Source organism: Sycon ciliatum, chromosome 4, assembly GCF_964019385.1.
Source record: "Sycon ciliatum chromosome 4, ocSycCili1.1, whole genome shotgun sequence".
Lineage (NCBI taxonomy): Eukaryota > Metazoa > Porifera > Calcarea > Leucosolenida > Sycettidae > Sycon > Sycon ciliatum.
The window spans coordinates 12,551,957-12,574,778 of record NC_088646.1 but is presented as its reverse complement, the minus strand read 5'-3'; the positions used below and the strand labels follow the sequence as shown (position 1 = coordinate 12,574,778).

Sequence of the window (22,822 nt, the reverse complement as noted above, 5' to 3'; positions counted from 1 at the left end):
GTGTAGGCTGCGTTTACACGACAACGCACGGTCAGTTTTCCGTTTTCAGTCCCACATTTCTTTTTTCGTTTTCGTACGTTTAGGCCACACTTTGTTTTTTCTATGTTTCTCGTCATCGCCCGCGTAGGTTTTCAGAAATTTCGGAAGAAAAAACAAGTTCATACTACGTACATGTGTACATGTATGTATTGTACGCTGCACATGCTGCAGCAGCTAGATGCGTCAATCAATAATCGTAAACGTTTGCACCACAGCATGCAGCAAAGGAGCGCTCCTCGTCTGTTTGCTGCGATGAAGGCTGTCATGACGAAGCTTTCAGTCGTTCACTGGCTGAGCTGAGCCTCGTGGGTCCCAGGAACAGTAACTCGGACGAGTTCCGCGGCAACTGGCGTCTGTGGAACGATGTCGTAGGCAGAAAATCCAAGCAATAGACGCATGGCAAGGAAAAGATGAGCAGCATGGAGACAAGAGTTTGATAAGCGGACACAAGAACGTTTAAGTAACAAAACCAAAAATTAACCTAATGACGAGTGGGAAACGTTTGTTGATGCGATAGCAGATAAATGTATGTTCTCTTCGCCATCTCGTAATCAAACTTTATGCTCTCATTGACATTGTTGCAGTTTGCCTGATATTCGTGGGCTGATGTGATAATGTAGTGCAATCATGTATGAGACTACATGTACATGATTGTACAATGTATACATGAACATTGTAAAATGTATACAGTTTTCAGTAGAAATTGTTCTTGTTTTTTCCTTGGCCTTTGTTTTTTTTCCGCCCGCCCGCGTACCTTTTGTTAAAATTTGCCGACGAGAAACATAGAAAAAACAAAGTGTGGCCTTACACGATCAAAGCCGATCCGATCGAGGTGGTCTCCGTTTGTATCGTTTTCAAGCGTCTACACGAGAGCAAAGAATCCGCCAAAGTTTGTCATGTGCCAAGTGTTGCCGTGGAAGCACCAATCATACTCAAGTAATGTTTGAAAACAGGCACACGACAGCACACGTCACATGACGAAAATTGTAAAAACATTTTTTTGGATTGTCGGATCCGTGTAAACGGCCGAAAACGAAACAAACGTGACGGAAAACTAGGCTAGCACACCGTTTCGACTGTTTACACCAGGGAGTAGTAAAATACTGTATTTTACTACTCCCTGGTTTACACACCCGAATTTATCCAGCACAACATTTCCGTTTTCAAATTCTTCCACCTTTGCCAGCGTTTTGGTTTTCTTCCGTTTTGGTGTACAACTTTCACGTTTTGCTCGGCGTACCGTGTAAACCATGGATCCGAAAGGATTTCGTTGCGTTTTCGCCCCCAGCGTTGTCGTGTAAACGCAGCCTGAGGTCCACAGCGCAACTCTGCGTGACCATGAGAGCATTTTGACATACATATTGTGTTGTGGGTTCATGTTTGGATAATTAGAATGTCCGGATAATTAGAAGTTTTTTCCTGGCATTTTGAGGTTTGAATTATCAGGATTCCACCTGTATACTGAAGTAGGCTCTGCATATCTGTTCAAAGTTACACTAAGTCTTCCTCTGTACATTATTTCTCCGAATACCAATTTCAAACGATCGGTAGGGATTCAGCTAGCGTGACACATAATCACTGATGACTGCGATGATTACATGTATATCTGTTGCATCAAGCGTCTTTGTGACTTTGCAAACTGTGGACAACTGTGGAATGCGATAACTACACGCAGGGTCTGCCATTACAAGTCATGTCCATGACATGTAGATCTACATACTGTCTGTATTACTGTAATAGGCAATACCGGTTGTGAGTTGCGGATTGAAGCCAGAAAACTGGAGCCGCTTGGCTGTCTGGACCATGGTGATGCCGTATCTAACTACTTGCACACCGGGTAGGGGACTTGTTGAGGTGACTGCTTTTTTCCCCCGAGTCTGAGCTGAGCTGAACCGAGCTGACACTTGCCACCGCAGTCTAGTTCTCAGCGGAGGTCTACCGCCGGTAGATCTACCACTACTACACTCTACAGTGTAGTACTAGTAGTAGTACTAGTAGGACAAGTCGCTAGCCGGGCTATTGACTTGTACTACACTACAGTCTACCATGGTCTACAGTCAGTACACTGTGATCACCCCATACTATTATTGTACTTTAGAAGTATTTTAGCTGTAGTGCATGTACATTCTACTAACTAAACCTTGTTTTGTTGAAACAGTCATCATGATCAGTGGTCATGTTGTTGGTTGACAGCATGTCAAGGCGGAGACCACCGTGTTCGGGAAAGCGATCTTACTACAACCTCCGTGGTTGGTAGAGCCGCGGTCTTCATGACCATCTGAACCCGGCCGTTCCAAAAACATGACCTACCCCACAATCGATCAATCATGTACTATACAGTCAGACCTCGCTTATCCGGTCCTCTTTTATCCGGATCCCTCACCATCCGGAAGAAAATCGTTGGTTACCGATTTACAGCATATGCCATGCATACATACAGTACGTGTATTCGATTATCCGGCTCCCTTGCCAATCCGGATATTTTTGTGGAAAACGGACGTGTGCGGTTACCGGTATATGCGAGGTCTGACTGTACATGTACTACATAATATTATGTCATTTTGTAGAATCTTCAATTCTTCATACATGGCCGATATCGACCGGATCGGACCTACGATAAAACTGGGATGTGATCTGGTACATGGTAGGGCGCAAACTCACGCGATCGGATTTAGCAGGTTGTATTACCACTGATTACTACTAGTACTACTCGTACTGGTAGTAGTAGATCTGTCAGATTCAGTGCTAGTGTACTACAACGAGATCTACAGCCTAGCCGAGTACAGCCTACAGGGCATCATTATGATCTCTTGCTGCATCTTGCTGCATGTTCTGTTGCATTTTCAGATGCTCTTGTATTTAAGTCTATCATTCATACTTATTAGTAGTATCAAGACAAGAGTACATAACCCCCCAGGGGTTATGTACTCTTGGTAGTATACCATGGTATACCCCCTTGCTTGGCCTGCACAGTCCATGTTGATTCCGACCCCGGGATGGTCGGAGGAGTGCCCTGCGCCTGACCAGAACAGCTCAAGTCTTGAGTCTTGTAGCACCTACTAGTAGTACTAGTAGGTGCTACAAGACTAGTACTACTCCCATTTTTGTCTTTGTCCGTTTCATTACCTTATGGCCTATACTAGGCTATAGTCTTTGTAGGGATGTGCACATTATTACCGGTATAAAAAAAGTGCGATCAGCTCCATCACCATGATCACCATGAATATCACTGCACTGACTCAGGTAACTGGTTGCATTTGTTCGGGTCTGACTGAGTCTGTGCATTGTCTCGGTCTGTTTGCCATGCATGCATGGTAGAGACAGTACTAGACTAGAGAGTAGAGTCTCCATGTGCAGGGCCGGACCGGGGAGTGGTAGATCTACTGAGTCTGTCTGTAGATACATGTATACCGGTATACAATAATCACAATAATCATGACTGTATTATGTGCAAGACAAAAGTCCATAAATAATTTAAAACACGTGTTTATGCACTCTTGATACGTACAATAGTCATTATGACTGTGTATAGCTAGATAGGTCCATGCCATGCCATAGCATACTCGTGCATAGCAGATCTATCGGTCCGGACCGTTACCGTAGGCGTCTACCGTAAAAAAAAACTTTAAAAAAGTCATGTAGTCTTGTACAGTCTGTATCGGCTATAGCTATAGTGACCGGATATAAGAATAATATTCTTATATCCGGTATATCGGCTACAGTGATATTGGTACGAAATATCAAAAGCGAAACGTATTTTATCCAGTACAAATATCACTATAACCAATATTATCGGATGTAATGATATATCGGATATTAATATTATGATGGCAACAAAGAATCAAAACATGCATAACACACTATAATATTATCGGCTATTGTGATAACTTAAAAATACATGTAGCAATAATATCAAAGGCCCAATTTTTTTACTTTCTTCACGTTGCTTTTTTTTATAGTGATACATGATGTACATGTACATGCACATAACAGAATTTTTTATGGAAATGCGGGCACTGTCAACTATGCAGCATATGCTCATTTGTCAAAACGCCATGCTGGAAGTACATGTCATGATGATTGTACCTTGTATTTCCTTGCCTTTCATGTGTAGATTGAAAAAAGAAAAAAAATCGATCGTATCGCATAATTATTATAGTGATGCATCGGTTATAGTGATAAAATCACGGAAATCAAAAGGGTACGCTATAGCCGATACAGACTGTACACTGACTGACTCGTACTCCAGCTCTACTTACTCTGTGCATGTGCATGTCTGTGGACTGACCTGAGTCTGTGCCTGTGGAGATCATGCATGTTGTGGGCCATGGCATGGGCAAGAGTAGTCTTGCCTTACTCGATCTTGGGCATGGGCCATACTGCCCACATACTCAGGCTGTGAAGTGCCAGTGCGGTGGCGGACTCGTACTCGACGATAGAGCTGCAACGACTCAGCGGAAAATAGGTTTGTCGTTTGTGAAGTGGGGCTGATCAACGTTCGCTGGACATTTCTTTCGCGCTGCAAAACTACTAACTGCGAGTAGTGAGATATATCGATGCTGCACAGGATCAACCAATTTTACATAGCCCGCAGTCGTGTGCATTTTCAGTCTCCATCTCGGGTATCTGTGTAGGCTTGCCTCATCTTTACTTATTATTTGCGCTAAAGCAATGGCGTTGGAGCCGAACCTGGAGAGGCCTTGACTCATTTTTGAAAATGTGTTGGAAGAGACTGAACTGTCAGCTGTGAACGAGGCCGGAGGGCTCGGTTTTCTGCAGTTGAGGCGTTGTAGCTGGACGGGGATCTACGCTATTGCCAACCCGTTCGCCTTGTCGCTTAGGACTTCTCTGCGACGTTTGGAAGCGAGCAGCAGCTATGGCGGAGACTAAATTGGCAAATTTCCTCAGTTCGCCATTGATGGCATGGGTAGGTTGATTGGTGCAGTACTGTTGTTCTTTTGCCTTGACGCTAGTAACACCGTTACAAATCTGGGCCGTATGCACAGATGTCGCACATGTGAAAACCGTTGCGAGCATGTTTGTGTCAGATATTGTCATGCCTAAAGTGAGATATCGTGACTAAACTCCCACCGAGGAGGACATGAGGCCGAGCACAAGATTCTATTAGTGCGAGTACGGGTACTTCCGTGTTCTGTTTTTTATGCGTGTGCTGGTGTTGTGGAGGAGGGACGGTGTGGGACACACGAACCAGTACGAAATTGTGCTCGTGTCAGTTCGTGTGCTTGCCTGGGTATTGTGCTCTGGGCGAGCGAAGATCTTTCCAACACGAGGAAATGATAGACCATGGGATGAAAGACCGGCACTTTTGACTCAGTCCACCGGGATCGAATGCTACAATATCTTATTGTGACAATCATACATACTGCTTCCTTCTCTGACATGACCGTGTTGGCGTTGTTTGTTCGCGACTTTGTATGACATGTTCTTCACAGACATTTTCTATGGTGTGTATACGCATGGTGCGTGATGTTTTGTCACCATTCATGTTCCTGGACTCTGCAGGTCAGGACATACGAAGATCGATATAGGTGTAACACCGTTGTATTGCTGGCGGACGGCATTCTGTTGAATCACATTATGCAGCAAATGTAAGTGTGACTCACTCATGGTAGACATTGCGTGCAGAACAGAATATTTTCTTTCTGTCATTCAACTGATGGTTAGAAACTTAGAGGTACCTCTGGCAAATGCAGGATAATAATATCATTTTCTAAGTGCCTGCAAAATACACTCATTCATGGATGCCACTACTGCTACTAACACAACAATAACTCTGTGTGGCACATGTGCATCTCCATGGCCACTGATCACTGCAGTGTGTATTCAGAAGAAGAGGTGCTGGGCTGCCATTGCAGCAATGTCCTGAAAGTGGCCACTTAAAGTTAGTTGTGTGATGGACTCAGTTTACTGCCATCAATGAATGTGGTGAATACAAAGCTGTCAGGGTCATCTCTCTGCCTAGTCCATAGGACCATAGTCTGAAGTGTTCAGTGTCTGAGTAAGGCTACGACTCTATGAGTATGATTTGGCGCCCTTGGCATTGTACACAGAGTACAATGACCTGGTAGGGTTGCACTTTCCGTCAAGAGATTTTCAAGATATTGTTTTTTTTTGCAGTCCTCAGGATACATTTGGAACGTCCATTACCAGTTTTTCGACCAGTAATGGAGTATCAAGGATACTCGTCGGTGGCATGATGCACACTAAGTTTCTACATGCATGGATGTGGTGTAAATAGCTTACCAAGCTGTGAGAATAGGGCGGGTTAAACAGCTTTAAACCATACAAACATAGCAATTCCTACATTGTTAAGGTACAGTTGCAGCGGGGCTGCGTTGGCAATCTGACCTCGGTAATATGACAGCCCCGTGGCTGAGCGGCCCGAGTGCTGCGACTCCCAACCACTGTGCTATGCAGTGAACACGATCGCAACATGTGTTTGGTTGGGTGTTCTAGAAGATTGTGTTAATGTTTACATGGTGACAAAGTAAGTAGTAAATTAAAGTTCGTACACCCGTGTTACCAATTGGCTATATAAATGTGTTGCGAAACACAACCAGCTTAGGTAGTTTTGCTTGTACCAGGCCACTACCATGCCTAAGTGTGCCAGGGTGGCAGATGCAGTGTCTAGCGGTAAGCGTGTGGCAAAGAAAAGGGAAACCCATTTTCACCTCACACATTATGTATAGAGTGGTTGCACGTCTCGCCAAAGCGGCCGCAGACCTGAGTACCATGACGTAATCCAAGGTGGGCGGCCATGTTGCTGCACAGGCAGCACAGCAAGAACATCAAAGAAGAGTGAAGCGGGTGGCTTTTTGGCACTATTTCTTGCTCTTGTTTGATTGAGAATCCGGCCCTCGGTTAGAGCTCCGCAGACTGGGAGAATGTCATAGATCAAAGGCTTCTCGGCTGCACCAGTTTTCTCGGAAGTGTGCCGCCCAGAATCTTATATTTCTGTCGAGCTACCCAATGACGCGCTCCACGTGGGTATGGACATTTTCAATGGTGCGAGTGTCATGAACAGCAGCTGCTGAAAGTTGAGATTTATTCCTCGTGAATGCTGGTATACGAAGCTGGGCACCTGTGCTGGCAATGGCTTCGTCAATATCAAAGCCTCTCTTGGCGAGTACAACGTCGCCTGGTAACGGATGGTCTAAAAACGCTGACTGTTCGGTGAGGCGCCCGTCGCTTGCCCTGCCACCCCGTGGATGAGGAAGAAATGATACTGTTCCCTGAGATGCACACAAGGTGCTGCAAGCGGATTGCCGATGCCCTGTACTCCTAGTGTGTGAAGGCCAGGTTATGCAGCGGCACGTCAAAATGCAGCTTGATGACAGCGGTCATGAACTCTTGAAATAGAGAGACACACGTGGTATGTGCCGGGAACTCCTCTTGAGATGTGATCAAACGCATGCTGAAGGATTTTCGGAGATGGCAGGCCGGTGTAGAAAAGTACATCATCACTATTCTTCAGGAACTCTTCAGTGTTAAAATTGGCATTGCAACAAAGATTGCTGTGCACTCACCAGAGTGGAGTGTACCCGGTTTGTCACCAGGAAGCTGCCACTGTCCTCTGCACTGTAGGTAACACCAGTTCGGGTTGCAACATCACGTGCTGCCTGCTGCAGTACATCACTTGCTTGATCAGGTTCCGCACCTCCCACGCCCACCGTTTCAGCGCCTGACCCAATGTCCATGTCACAAACTTCAAGCGCAGCCTCACCACCACCAGTCACATGGCCGCTGTGCATCTTCAAACTCCTCCGCTGCATATTTCCAGGGAATGGCAGCTCAGAAATACCCCACTGATTGACGACGCTACCGCGTTGCTGCCGGTACCGCTACTGGACATGACTCCTTGCCCAGTAGGGGAGGTCACAATGCTTGCTGCAGCAGCAAATCTGGCAGACCCTGCAACTCGGCGAGCGTGAGTCCCAGAACTGATAGCAGACGTGCTACTCGAAATACTGCGCCCTAAATCCGAAGTTGGCACCCAGTCCACATTGAGTTGGTCAAACAAAGCCGCAGGCATACCGCTGTGTCTCGCTCAGCTCCTTGGCCTGTTGACCAATGTGTGGGATCACTTTCGGTATCCTGAAAAGACTCACATTATCTCTAGAATTGCGGGTGACATTATAAATATTACAGGGTCAGTCTGGCCGGGTCAAAATAGTAGGGGGGGGGGGGGGGGGGGCAGGGAAAACAGTTATCCCGTAACTCATTTTTCCATTTTCTAAATAACTGTCTTGCAATGCGAAATGCAACGTACGGGCTGAACACCTAACTTCATCCCAGACAAATGTGCCTTTATCTCTAGTACTGACTATTGACTGCGTTCTCGTTGAATGGCATGAAAAAACACAAAAATCGGAAAATGAGTGTGTGGGGGGGGGGGGGGGGAGGGGGCGGCTGCGCCCCCTACCCACCTTTTGCTAGAACCCTGATTATTAGGTGCGCAGGTACCTAAACTATAATGTCTGTTTTCCTAGCTGAATATGGTGCTATGATTATACATTCCGATGCTCTCTTCTATAGATACCCGGACAGTTCTACAAGCATGGTCAACACGGAGATTAATGGTGATGCGAACCTTCGTGCTCAAAACCTCACCATTTTGATGCAGTCCATTCGGCACTTTTTTGAGGTAAGAATTGCAACACCATGTACAGTCAATGTTGCGAATAGCGACCCTCAATCGGGCTCCAGGAAATTGTTGTTATTTTGAGAGGTGTCGTAAGTTGTGGGGTTGAAGTAGGTTGAAAGTATGCAGATGTATTCCAATGGTTCCTCCCTCTGAAGAAAGTGTTGTTATTGGTCTGTTGTCATTATATCTGAGGTTGATTGTATAGCTATTGACAGGAATACGACACAACACCAGCCATCAAACAGCGATTTGATATCAGAGAGACTTTTTTCTCCAAATTTGTCAGTGATGACTTCCGGTAAGGAGAGAAAGAGAGAGAGAGAGAGAGAGAGAGAGAGAGAGAGAGAGAGAGAGAGAGAGAGAGAGAGAGAGAGAGACAGAGCTTAAGCTGACTGACGAAAGGACTGACTATGTTAACCGCCGTGTGTTTCCTGTGTGTGTTCCTGGTATGTGCATAGAATTATCTGCAACAGCTCATAGTTATGCAGCTTCCGGACATCATGGCCATAGCCTATGAGCCAGAATCTGGTAAGCATCATACAAACTGCAGTGCTGCAGGTGACACTACTTGTACATCTAAGAACATTTTAGTGCGAGTTTCAGGTATACTGGAGGTACTGTAGTTAGTCGGTATAGTTACGACCCCGGCAGCTGTGCGTCCGGGACGCCTTTGACAGCGGTGCTGGAACTGTTATTCTGTGTCTTCTCTACTGTAGACTACAGCTTGGATCAATTGGAGAAAATTCTCCTGCTCATGCTGGGTTGTGGCGTGCAGGTACGTTGGAGAGAGTCTGGCATCACTGGATACATGCTGGAATGTCTTGGTAGCCAGACGGAACTTTGATATCTCTACTGCATTCTCGCCCCATTTTCATGTTACAGTCTACATAAACACAGGAGACGGGTAAATGATTGACTGGAACTTGAAGTTCTACGCACTTTAGAACAGCAGCTGGCTGATGATGGCGTTGTGCAGGAAACTTCAAGTTTGTTGCTCATCTCCTATGTGTGTTCGTGCACGGGCGTATGTATACGTGTACACAGCTTTGCACTTAGGTGCAGTGAGTTGTTCAAGCTGCTCAGCCTGATTGGATCTGTAATCCAGCACTGAAACGGTTTTTTTTTACTATGTATCTCCAGACGTTGTGCATATTGTCTCCTTTGTGGTTCTAAAAATCCTGTTGTTTCCTCCAGTGCGAGGCCAAAGAAAAACTTATAGAAAATATCAAGAAGATGGACAGCAATCTTCAAAGCAGTCTTGTGGTCCTCATTCAAGAGGTAAGTGGTGCTTGTAGTTGTACGGCTTGTGCTTGGACTATGCTATGAGGGTGTGTGTGTGTGTGTGTGAAGTGATACAATGCCGGCAGCTCTCCCTTGCGCAGGTACTGGTGCAGGAGTTTGCAGGTACTGGTGCAGGAGTTTGCAGGTACTGGTGCAGGAGTTTGTGCTATTGGTGGATATCCCTATGCCACTGTGTCCTATCCCATTGTCAGTTTGTTGCTGCGCTGGGGTTTGTGCATCCCAGTTTTCTGTTTGAAATTCTGACCAAAGAAGGAAGTACTTGTATACGCTCATGCCAAAGTCTGTAGGCTGGTACTCACCACGTTAGTATATTGAGCATTCTCTTGCACTGTGTCTTGTCCCCTGTTGTGTCAGATCACGCACAACGCAGACAACGTGTACTCCATGGACTTTGAAGGTCTATCCACGTTACAGAAGAAGTAAGTCTTGCTGCAAAGGTTAGCTGAATTAAGGCAGTTTGTCTTGAGCTGTGCGTGTCAACCGTTTCAAGATAACCCTGTAGCGCTTCAGTTCCAATGTCGACGTGTCTCCATAGTTTCGATACCACTGCACAATTCTTCACTATCCCATGTTGCTGTGGTACATGTATTACTTGCTGATGTGCAGGGATCTGGAAGCGGAATGCCAGAATGCATACATCCGACTAAAACGCGTGACCAGAGAAAGAGATAACTACTACGCGGTAAGTACCTCGGCCATTGACCCAACTATGAATTATCTATAATGCAATGCCTGTATTGTATGAGATATGCAGGGAACTTCCACCATCCGCGGCATGGCTAGTCAATCTGTGCCAAATTTTTTCGTACTAGGTGGTCGATGACTTGTACATTCCTGCTCGCTTATGTTGCTATGGATATTGAAGAATGCTTTGTTCTCTCCTGTGTCCTCCTAAACACTTCCTACAGTCATTCAGCGAGGCTGCACAAGAGAAGAACCACTTTCGCCGTGAACTGTTGGTATGTACCGTGGGCTATCTCAGAGTTTGTCATCCTTCAATGAAGCATGTCCCTTGTCATGTAGGATTGGAGCAATGCAGAATGATGAATAACCTGCACTGATGAGAAGGTCAATATCAGTGGATCTGTTTCAACCCAGTTGTATCTTGTTTCTGTTAGAAAATGTGGAGTGTAGTTTTACGAAGTTCTCCTAAATCGTCAATTCGGAATTAAGTAGCAGAGGTTGTGTTGACTCGTATCGGACGTTCAGAAAGGAATTGTTGTGTTCGTTATCGCAACAGTGCTAGAGATGAAGGCTCATGCACACTCTCTCGCCAATTCTACATTTCACTACACTACACCGCGAATATTATATTATTAACACATGGATATTAGTACAGTTGAACATCGATTATCCGACCACCTCTGGGCAGACAACTGTCAGGCGGTGTTCAGATAAGGCAAATGTTCTGGATAAGAAAAAACTGTCACTCACACACTTTCAGTGGTTATTACTAGCCGCACGACCTTTTTACTTTTTTCTTTTCAAAATTTTCGTATTTTTTGAATGGCTTACTACATGCACAGTGCGTACTCTACGGCACGTGCGCCCAAAAAAACTGTTACGGATAATCGAATGGTCGGATAGTCGATGTGCGGATAATCGATGTTCAACTGTATGCAGTCTCAGAGGTCCAGTGTTAGCTCCCGGCTAAATACGCAGTCCCCTCACACTTGTACAACACAGGTTCCATAGTTTCAGAAGTATTGAATATGGAAGAAGTAGAAGACTTAAACTTAGAGAAAGGGAACGACAAAGAGTAGACAAGAGAGAAGAAAAACTGGAGTATGCGCTCTTCTATACGAGATTCTCATCACTATGGTGAAGCAGCGGGAACTTCGAATAGTGAGTAGAGTGTATCATACTGTATGGATGTCTAGTATAAATACACCTGTTACAATTCCTTTCGGTACGTTTTAATCACAACCGGTCTCATATTGGCCTCTACACTTTGTCTGCATCATTTCCTTGCGTGTTTAGGAGACCAATGGCCGTCCACCGTCCAGTCCCCTTGGAGGAACTGTGTCCCGCACCAGCTTGATTAGCGATGCGACCGCTGTAGGCCTCATCGCTAGTCAAACCGAAGTAGCGGAGCTCAGAACAAAACTCCGGGATGTTACGGACCAGATGTAAGCTGCGGATGTCTTATAGGAATGCCGCATGGTAATGTCTGCTGGATTAACAGATGTAAGCTGCGGATGTCTTATAGGAATGCCGCATGGTAATGTCTGCTGGATTAACAGACGTAAGCTGCGGATGTCTTATACTTAGTTATAGTGATGCCTGGTTAAGTCTGCTGGAATAAGTTATGGCAAGGTGGACAGGTTGGTATGTTGCTGCAATAGGGCACTAACTTATAGAATAAGCACTTGCCAGTGCAAGTACCACCTTGATAGTTGATACATGGAGTGAATTCAGCAACGCACATACATTGCAGACAGTGTTAGTAATCTCTGTGATACAAGCATTGTGTTGATCACATCAGTTTTTGTTGGGTTGTTCCGATGCAAACACAGGGATCTGAAGAGTTTATCACTGACGGAGTCCCATAAAGAGATCATCATGCTACAGGAGAAGATCACCAAAGTTCAACAAGAGGTGAGTCTGTCGCTTTGTAACTGCTGGTCTCCAGGACATTAGCTATGGTGATCGAGGAGCCAGCAAAAAAATTGATTTCTTCTTTGCTTCATGTTGGATAGCCTAATTTGTGGGGAAAATATGAGTTGAAATCACCCATCTTGTTTAGAAGTACATACGCGTATTACCGTCTGGTATATTTTCGTTTATCGTGTTCCGTACTATTGTGTACTGCAATGATTCTAATGAACATGTTGACTGGCGATTGTGCCAATGCTCAGAAACAAAGAATGATGGAAGAAGTCCAGTGGTCCCGGGATCATCATGATGAACTGGACTCGCTGCGTCTGAAAGCTAGGCGCATTGATCAGTTGGAGACTGACAACAGCAAGCTGCGGAGAAAGCAGGAAGACATGGAGCATGTCACCAAGCTGATCAAGGTACGCTATTCAGCTTTCTTTTTGTCTACGGCACCAGACACAGCATAATTATGTTGTCATTGGGCTGAAAACCCTTTTTGCTGCTGAGGGTCTGATGCAAAATCTCAGGTTATGGCACAGGCATATTGGCATACGAGTAGCTCTGCTCCACGGCATCTCAGCATGAAGGTTTTTCGGACTGATGCCCACTTGACGTACTACTTTATTACTCCATGTGAGTGATTAGTACTTCATTGCAGTGATTAGTACTTCATTGCAGTGATTAGTACTTCATTGCAGTGATTAGTACTTCATTGCAGTGATTAGTACTTCATTGCAGTGATTGATTCTGGAAACACTGCCGGCTACGCGCCTGTGTGGATGCAGCTGCACGCTCAGTCACTCTTGTGCCGGTGATGTACCCACTACTGTGTACACAGCCCACTCCCTGAGAACAATAGTCCGCATGATCCTACCCATAGTGTTCTGTGGCTGCTGTCCATTGTAGTCGGCCGAAATGAATGAGCTCATTCTTTGCCCTCAAGAACATCACGTCATCTTGTTCTGTGTTTGGTTCTTCCACTACTATGCATGTTTTGTGCTCTATGGGAATACAGGAAGTGAAGAATGAAAAGCGGCTGCTCGTCGAAGGGAACAAGTCATTGGAGGCCGAAGTGGAGCGTCTAAACAGCCGGTTCTCTGCTCTTGGTGGGTGGACGTGCATGTGCATGCACCTGACTATGCATTGACCATACACTGGCCATGCTCTGACCATAAACTTACCATGCTTCGACCATGCACTGACCATACTAATCATTCTGACCGATCAGTCTGTATGTAATGCACTATCAAGTCTCTTCAATGCTCCTGTATTCTCAAGTGAAAAAACCCAAATGAACAGTGCACACATAGACAGTGTTACTGCACTGTAAACAAATGGTTCATCCCAACTTTTGCATTTCAATCCACTCTGTGCTTGTAGACGATGTTGAGATGGAGAATGCTCAGCTTCAACAGCAAGTGCGGGCATTGACTGAGGTTGGTGATTCTATCTCCTATGCACATCGAGTCAGGTTGTAGAACCCCGGCAACCGTGACTCTAGCAGATCACATACATTCTGCGGTGTCTTGCTGTTCATTTCATGCAGTATGCTGTGCGTGAACTATGTTGTTTTGTATGTTGAATTGTTGGATGCCAATTGCACACAACCCCTTTCTGCTTTTTCCGCCATTTCTCTTCCTCGCTGATATTCGCTTGGTGACCGCGAGTGTGCCTATGGTCTTATGCCGTGCACTTACAATCACTATGATGATGGGTGTGAAATATGGACCACCATGGTGACGAGTGTGGATTATAATTAATAATTATGGTAGGCCACTGGCCCGTGAAAAGTTCCTCTGTTTGTGGACAGTTTCTACTTACTATTATCATGTCTCAGCTCAGCCTGACCAGTGACTGCACTTTCCTGTTTCCAATCTTTAGGCAAAGGAAAGTGACATGGAGCAACTTCAAGTACTGATGGAGCAGAATGCCAGACTGGAGCTGAACGGCCAGCAATAGTAAGGCACAGCATTCGTAAATTTGTGAAGTATTTCTCCATGGGTTCAGGTACAGTAAAACCTGTAACTAAAGACCACCGTGACTAGCGACCAGCCTGCTACTACAGACCACTTTGCCAGGCACGGACGGTCTCACATTCATATAATGGTTGTACAGTGCAAACCTCCAACTAAGGACCACCTGCCACTAAAGACCGCTTTCTCTGGTCCCAAGGGGTGGTGGTTGTTAGTCACAGGTTTTACTGTATTGTCAGCTGCATGCTTGCTAGTACCAAGGTACTTCAAGTAATTGTATTTCAAACTATTTCAGTACTGTGCGCATAGTGCTTATAACAATCCTACCGGTGTGCACGTGACCTATAGTAGTGATGATAAGAGACTGGGTATGTGTCCAGGGGAGAGGTAGTGGATGAATCTTTGGTTCACCGCAGACAATTTGGGTGTGTTTGATTTTCCACTGAGTTCACTGACTTTTTCGAATTGGTCTCTTTGAGTCAACATGGGTTTACTCGTGGTATTTGTGACATTGTCTGCCTCTGATATGATGCACTGTTCTCTGTTGTGTGTCCCACAGTCTTGATCAGATTGAAGATCTGAGGCAAGAATTGGACAACTTGAAGTTTGCCACGCCTGCTGGCTCAGGTACTGCACTGTACCCTTAAAAAAAACCTTGCATATTGAACTTTGAGATGACACTGCAAACGATGGATGGCATGGAATACCAAGAGATGGTCATTGCTGTTTGTGGCTTTTCTTCCTACCCTATTCTGCAGTTACACCATCCCTGGGAAATGTCGAGTTCAATCTGGCACAGGCTGCCCAGGAGAAGTCTGATGCTGAACTGTGAGCTGCACGCACATAGTCGTCTGCATGTGTTACAAATCACTGACATAGTGTTGCTAATCACTGATATTGTCACGTACATCAGACGGTGTTACAAAGCGCTCACCTAGTTGTGTGTATGTGTTATGAAGCATAGACATGCGCACAGCAGCACTGTTACAAATAGGAAAACTGCAGGACCTCCACAGATATAGGGGGTAAACACATTGTAGGAAGACCTCAACTGTGCATGCACGAATCATGGTAATGATGTCATGGCCTGGAGAAGTCTAAACAGTCTAAGGTATCGGCTTCAGTGCAAGCCAGGCGTAACTTGGCTTGGCATGGCGATTTCCGAAATTTGCTATTTGTATCAGAACATACCGCTATTGTGGCGAAAGTGATATGAACTGTGGTTGAATCTTTCTGCTGGCTATGCCTAGACTCCAAAGTCGACTGGCATCGCTGGAACGGGACAATCGTGAATTGGACCGTGCTGCGGCTGACTTGCGGGAAACGAAAGCACGCCTATCAACCCTGGAGACGCAGAATAAGACCATGCAGTCACAGCGGTTTGGTGAACAGAAGGAACTTGCAATTGCTCGTGAAGTAAGTGGTGATGCATTCTCCTGTGGCCACCTGACCGTCTCAATCCTGAATATATGCCTGTGGATGCCCATTTTGCATTGATACATGTTTTTTGAAATATAATTAAAATAGAAGAAATCACTGTGCTGTAAGTCTACCAATTTTCGGCCTGTTCAGATTTCGGCCTCCCAGGGCTAAAACCCATTTTGGCCGCATTAAATTTTCGGCCTGTACTGCTGCCACTTGTATACACTACTGCCACACTGAACCTTGCAAAACAAAATGTCGGCAGCAACAAATATTCGGCCAAACATGACCAGGCCGAATATAGCTGAAAATAAAATAAATATGCGCCGAATGTTTGTTGACTTACAGTACCTGCAATTCCATTAGATTATATTGACCACAGGCGAGGACTACGTAAACCTTCCCTCTCTCACGTTGTGTAGAACTCCATGGGAACTCACTGGGAGGCTTCAGAGTAGACTGATAAATAAGTTTCAGGTTCAGCATGGATTTGGAAGGACCTTCTTCATGGGTTGCGGACTCTCTGTGGGATTTTCTTTCTTTCAGGAACTGAAGCGTGAACGAGAGAAGGTCAAGGAGGCTGTTGATGAGAAGAAGAAATTCAGGGAAGATCTTCAGCGGCAATTTGCCCAACGAGAGCATCAGGTGCAGGGGCAGCTTATTGAGGAGAAGCGGTAAGTCATTTAGCGTTCAAAACTGCTGCTTAGCTATTTATGATCTCCTTGTGCAAATAGTTTTTCCACCCGGCCTGAAACCCATGAATTCCCAGTCGCTCGCTGAGCCTCGCTCTCTGTCACTCTGCAGAGCAGACCAGCGATTTGAAAAAAATCTAACTTCACTCACCAGGAACGGAAGTTGATGATCTTGGGCTCTTTGGAAAGCTTGAAGCCTTCTCTGTCCAAACGAAACGAATAATCACTCAGCATGAGCAATAGAGTTGCCTTTACGCTCCGTTGGGAGCTGCTCTATCGGGCCTCGAAGAGATACTCCACACGCAGTCACAAATTTCTTCACTTATACAGTTTTACTCAGACAGCGCAGAGGAAAAATTCAAACTCTCTCAGATTCCTGAAGTTCAAGCGCTTATTTTGGTACCCGACACGCATGGGCTGTGCCGCTGTGAGTCACAGGGAAAGTCCCTTCCCGCGGATCTTCACTCGAAAATCCGATGTGCGAAATGTTGTGCCCTGTATTTCGGGCGTAAATTTCATTTCCACCTTCGGCACTCCAATATTTTTACTTTTCGCCCCAGCAAACGACATAACATTGGAAAGCTTATTCCTTCAGCTTTCCAACGAGCTGTCAGGTGTGAGAATCGAAGAAAGTATAACAGAGTTGCGAAGGTTTGAATAGCGAGGTATACGCAATCCGAGTTCACTGTACATACAGTACATTTTCTACCCGAGTATACTCGGGCTTGGGAAACAGGGCATGTAGAAACATGGCCACAGTGCAAATATCAAGCGAATTTTGCATACACACTTATTTTTTCCAGCAGCGTATACCCCAAGCCCAAGGAGTCACAGAAAAGTATAATATTGAAAATTCCAGCTTTCTATGTGACCCCAGGGCCATAGGAAATATATACATAATTGCGAACTATTCTGAATTATAATGTGAACTTATAGATATGAGTGTCAATGGCCTATACCAAGCCTTTATCTTGTGTATTTCACTAGCAGCATATGCCCTAAAGAGTCACAGAAAAGCAAAATATTAAAAATCCCAGCATTCTATATGACCCCAGGGCCATAGGAAATAAATAATTATATACAATTGCGAACTATTCTAAATTGTAATGTGAAAGTATACATGTCAGTGTCAATGACCTATACAATGACCTACTGAGGTTGCGTTTGGTTGGGCATTTTCAGAACGTAAATGACAACTATTCTGGAATGGGAATGGGTGAGAATCACCTGACCAAACAAACGCGCCAGAATCAACTTCTTCAAGTAGGAATCATTTGACAGAACAATTCCATGATGTTGTGGAACGGCTGCTCTCTTCACTTTTACCCGACTCTAGTTTCCTTGAGAGAGTCAAGGTACTTCTGAGTGCATGATTTGAGGCACTTGAATCTGTCGCTACATTGTTTGGCTTCCGGCAACCGTTATCATTTTTGATTCCGGAATGAGAATGCTCATGCCAGCATGTGAGGTGGAATGATCATTCTCCAAAAAGAGTCAATCTCAGCAATTCCCATTCTGGAATCTCAGCGATTCCCATTCTGGAATGGGACCAACCTAACGGAATTGTTTGACCAAACAAACGGGCAAGAATGATTCCCAGTGATTCCCATTGTGGAATGTGACCAACCAAATGCAACCTGAAAGTACCAAGCTTTTCTAACCTAATTTCTAGCGGTAAGCATCATAGGCAGGGGAATGGAACAATTGAAAACAGTCTATCGTTTGTGATGTTTATCTGTTTATCTCTGTTTATCATCGCGGCAGGCCGCACTGAAGCAAACGGTCTTCGCCTGCGCCGGGTATGCTGGGTCTTCCAGCAAACACTGCAGTTGGCACCCCTGCCTTCATTCTGTGGAGTGTGGGCAGTGTGTAGTTGCTTGAATTTGGCTACGGCAGGGGCGTGCGTAGTTTCCGGTGGTGCACACAATACAATGACAATGACACAATGACAGGCCACCGAGCTGCCGCACAAGGTTCTCACGAAAATTACGTGGCAGGCCTATCAATTTGTCCTGCGTTCAGTGTTTGGCAAGCTACCACCAATTTGGAAGCCGTTATTGTGGCTATTTCTAGCATATCCTAAAATAATACTTTGCCGGTAGGACCAACATTCAGTGGATTGTATGCATTATTGGCATCACAAAGCGTATACGACTTGAAGCCCCACTTCACTGGCTTATGTTTCACGTATACCTTCATCTGCTGTCCACCCTTGAATCTGATTATCCTCTCGTCAAGCGATACTTGCGCGCCCGGTTGCCATAGTTGCTTGCACCGGCCGCGCAAGTGACCGTATAAATATATAATTTTCCGGAGTCGATCATTGTCTGCTCATTCACCGAACGGGGAGCAATGGAAAAAGGCCTTTATGGCACGACAACGAGCTCAGGACAACAACTTCCGTGTCCAGAGGCCATGGTATATACTCCTAACGCTCCAATGCTTGTCTACGTCTGGAACCTGAACTAGGCCAAAATACAACAACAGAGCTATGAAACTTCTAATTTCTTGACATGGAGCATCTAGCCATGACCCGTTCATCTCGTTCTCGGGCTGAAAGTCGTCCGGCAGGCGAAGTCCGTGTTCTCTCGCCGGTTCGCAGACACAAGGCTCTGGCTCAGGGTCGATGTTGTTCCACTCGTGGAAGATTATAGGAGCGGCCGCGGCGTGAGCGCCTCTTCCAGGCCCATGTCCACGTCCTCTTCCTCCGCCACGTGGGTGATCAGCTGATTGGCCTCGACCTGGCCCCGCTCTAACTCTTCCACGTGCTGCGACTTCTCCTCGGCCTGGTCCTGGGATTGGGAGAAAGTCGTCGTCGTCTCCAGAGTCACTCATGCTGCCGCTGCCATCAGAGCTCCAGGATGCCCCGGCATCAGCGGAAAGTGTGTCTTCAGCAGCTAAATTCAAATCGATCTCCTCCTTGTCGTCCGACGGCAGCATGTCGCGTTCATCATTCGACTCGGAGGAAATGCTCTCACTGGAGGCATCATCGTCCGAGGAAAGCATCGCTAGCATTGCTAGAGCAGCGTCCGTATCTAATTTGGCAGCCATTGCTTGTTCTTCTTGTCGTCAAACAGCAACTTTGGCTTGGGTTTGGACGAAGTACTGTGCAAATGCCAGTCTGTCTCTAACTAGTTTCCGCACGGATGTGCTTGAGTGCGCAGTGCTTTGTCGCGCACTTTAGAACCTCGATTCCTTCAGATTTTTAGATACAAACCACCTTGGAAATGGGTTTAGATCGAAGGCAGGTTTAGTTCATGACCCTTTCCCCTTTGAACGAGAGTTCTACGAGCTAAATCACGCCATGTGGAACAGAAAAACGAATGCGTAGAATTCTACGCATTCAAGTATGGGTCGGCTTTTAAAGGGTTAATATATCATATCTTGGGTGCTTTTGTCACATTGCATCATCAGTCCTAAGTATGGCAGAACTAGTTGACATATCAACATGAAATTCCTTTTCTGTGTGCAAAAATTCTACAGCAAGTACTTGGAGTTGGAACAGCGTGTTGATGATGTTGCCCAGCAGAAGTCAGAGGTTGCACAAGATCGCATTGCTAGCTTAGAAGCAAGGTATGGACAAGGTTTACTTCCAATTTGCCACATGTTGTTGGGCAGTGCTCCTGGCTGCCCCCCCCCCCCCCCCCCCCCCCGCCTTCCCCACCATGCGCTTATAAGGTGATTGTCCAGTTGTTGGGGGATAAGAGTGATCAAGGTTAGATGCTGTGGCAATGGTCCTAGAGTGGTTGGAAGTTGCTGTGTGTTGGTTTACCATTGTGTTCCATTTCCTTGTACAGTATTCCTGCATTGTATTTTCTCTTATGGTGCTCCATGTGTCGACAGTATACCTTGTACTAGTATGTAGAACTTTCTCGTCACCATCAACTTCTTGTGTCTGGTTGTCCTCGTCACCATGAACTTCTTGTGTCTGGTTGTCCTCGTCACCATGAACTTCTTGTGTCTTGTTGTCCCTACAGATTGGACTTGTCCGAGAAGGAGAAGTTGCAACTTAGAAATGTACGTTGATCTTGATGTAGACGGTCTCTGGTGGACAATTTGAGACTTAGCCATCCACATCCTTGAGTTGTGATAATAGTTGTGTGAATTGTATGTGCTTGATGCTAAGTGCATACATACACCTTCCGTTGCCTTGGGTTGGTTAGTACGGTGGCGCACCTTTTGTGGCAAAGAAATTCTGCTGGATTAGGCAGGGTGCTGGATTAACAAATCTGATCTACTGTTGCAATGTGCATGAAGAGGACATTTTGGCTAATGAAAATTGTGCTGGTTTATAGAGGGTGCTGGTTTATAAAGTGCCGTATTAAAGAGGGACGACTGTATCGGTGTATTAGTGTACTGTCACGGTAGTGATGGTGTTATGGATAGCACCTTCTGTTGCCAGCCATTTTCTTCATACATTTTCTTTTGCTGCTCTACCTGTGTAGGATCTGACAAGCGCTTCTGAGGAGCTAGCCGTAGTGTCAGTGAAGCTGGTGACAGCTAACCAAGAATTGCGCTCCACATCCGATAAGCTTGTCTCCACCAGTGAAGAAGTAGCTATGGGTAACGATCGCTTGCGCCTTGCTGACGACCAGCTCGAGGAAGAGAAGCACCGTGCCGATCGACTTGAGAGGCAAAACGAAACAGAAAAGACCAAGGCTGAAAACCTGACAAAGCTTCTCCGAGAAGAGAGAGTACGGCGAGAGGGCCTGGAAATTACTCAAAGCGAAACAGCCGAAAGAGTAAGTCGTTATGAGCAGCGTCTCAACGAAGAACGTCAGCATGTCCAGGGATCCGAGGCTGATCAAGAACAACTCAAACGGCGTGTTGAAACACTGGAGCAGAAATTGGCTGAGGAGAGACGGAAAGCTGAAGTGCTCAGAGAAGAGAGGAAGGCAGAGGAGATCAGGACTGCTGAGGTGGGTACATCACCTGAAGTGCAGAATGCCAGTGCGCTGACGAATGGTGAAATGACCGAAGTGGATCAAAATCCCCTGGCCATGGCTCCCTCGCCGATGTCTGAGCACAGTAGAAGTTTAGCAGTGCCAGTGATGGCCCCGGCACCTGTTCGTGTGGAGCAGAGTAATGCTTGTGTACAGACTACGTGTACCGAGTCCCGGGAGATGGCTTGCCAGACAGAAGTTGAGTAAGTTACCACTCTTTATTCTATCTTTTATTTTATTTATTTTTACAAAGACCACTTAAATGCCAAACATGAGATGCAGCTAGGGGAAGCACGCACAACTTTCCAGCATGCTGTTGTGACACGGATTAAGCTTTGTGAATCCAGCTGCGGTTTCATTCCTTCACACCCTTATGTAATACCATATTACTGATCATTGTCAATCTACCCGCACTACCGCTGTGAAGTGGAGTGCTACTGGTGGAGGTCAACATGTTTGTAGTGCTGAAACGATTATATCGATTACTCGTTACTTACTCGATAAGAAATAGATCGAGCGGTTATTATTACGAGTCGTATAGTGCGAGCAGTTCCCATAATTATTAGTGGGCCTATGTTTTTTAGTCTTTGTTGGAACAATTCTTACAGATATGCTAGCCCACTGTAGCAGTGCTTCCAGTGCCACCAATCATACATTTACAAAGTCCATGGCACACACACACACACCTTTGACCTTTGACCTTTGACGCCCATCGCCGGAGGCGATGATAGCAATGCTACGGCAGAAGCCATAGCAACTTGTGCTGGGATTGCACCATTCAACAGCTTGCAAGGCTGAAGAATTGACCGTCACTATTCAGCCTGGTCTACACCATACAGCTATTTGAAGTGACTTTTTCTGGCCAGTGAATCCCTATTTTTGGTCTTTTTCTTTTTTTCTTTTTTTTCTTTTTTTCCCACACACACATCACACCACATACTCCGGCATGCACTGGCTGTTGGTAACCACCCAGGAGAATGAAAGAAAAGTCAGGAAGAGTCTGAGAAAGAGAAGAAAGACGTGTGTGACCATAATCGTCGGGAATCGAACCCGCAACCTATCGATTGGAAATCGCTGCACATACCACTGCACCATATGGGACACACACACACACACACACACACACACACACACACACACACACACACACACGCGCGTGCACGCACACACACACACACACACACACAC

At 45.7% G+C, this 22,822-nt stretch overlaps 1 protein-coding gene across 1 annotated transcript in view; it reads left to right on the top strand.

Annotated features, from left to right (window-relative positions):
* Nucleotides 1-4,471: 4,471 nt before the first annotated feature.
* Nucleotides 4,472-22,822, top strand: part of LOC135814540 (protein Daple-like) — a 33,075-nt gene continuing 14,724 nt past the window's right edge. The window contains exons 1-22 of the mRNA XM_065327668.1: nucleotides 4,472-4,966; nucleotides 5,563-5,648; nucleotides 8,596-8,704; nucleotides 9,163-9,232; nucleotides 9,421-9,479; nucleotides 9,899-9,982; nucleotides 10,361-10,425; nucleotides 10,613-10,688; nucleotides 10,915-10,965; nucleotides 11,987-12,135; nucleotides 12,523-12,604; nucleotides 12,865-13,023; nucleotides 13,620-13,710; nucleotides 13,985-14,040; nucleotides 14,486-14,562; nucleotides 15,137-15,204; nucleotides 15,336-15,405; nucleotides 15,828-15,993; nucleotides 16,546-16,673; nucleotides 20,175-20,264; nucleotides 20,669-20,708; nucleotides 21,137-21,837. Coding sequence (XP_065183740.1) covers nucleotides 4,916-4,966; nucleotides 5,563-5,648; nucleotides 8,596-8,704; nucleotides 9,163-9,232; nucleotides 9,421-9,479; nucleotides 9,899-9,982; nucleotides 10,361-10,425; nucleotides 10,613-10,688; nucleotides 10,915-10,965; nucleotides 11,987-12,135; nucleotides 12,523-12,604; nucleotides 12,865-13,023; nucleotides 13,620-13,710; nucleotides 13,985-14,040; nucleotides 14,486-14,562; nucleotides 15,137-15,204; nucleotides 15,336-15,405; nucleotides 15,828-15,993; nucleotides 16,546-16,673; nucleotides 20,175-20,264; nucleotides 20,669-20,708; nucleotides 21,137-21,837 — 2,528 coding nt within the window. The 5' untranslated portion in view covers nucleotides 4,472-4,915. The remainder of the gene's footprint in view (nucleotides 4,967-5,562; nucleotides 5,649-8,595; nucleotides 8,705-9,162; nucleotides 9,233-9,420; nucleotides 9,480-9,898; nucleotides 9,983-10,360; nucleotides 10,426-10,612; nucleotides 10,689-10,914; nucleotides 10,966-11,986; nucleotides 12,136-12,522; nucleotides 12,605-12,864; nucleotides 13,024-13,619; nucleotides 13,711-13,984; nucleotides 14,041-14,485; nucleotides 14,563-15,136; nucleotides 15,205-15,335; nucleotides 15,406-15,827; nucleotides 15,994-16,545; nucleotides 16,674-20,174; nucleotides 20,265-20,668; nucleotides 20,709-21,136; nucleotides 21,838-22,822) is intronic.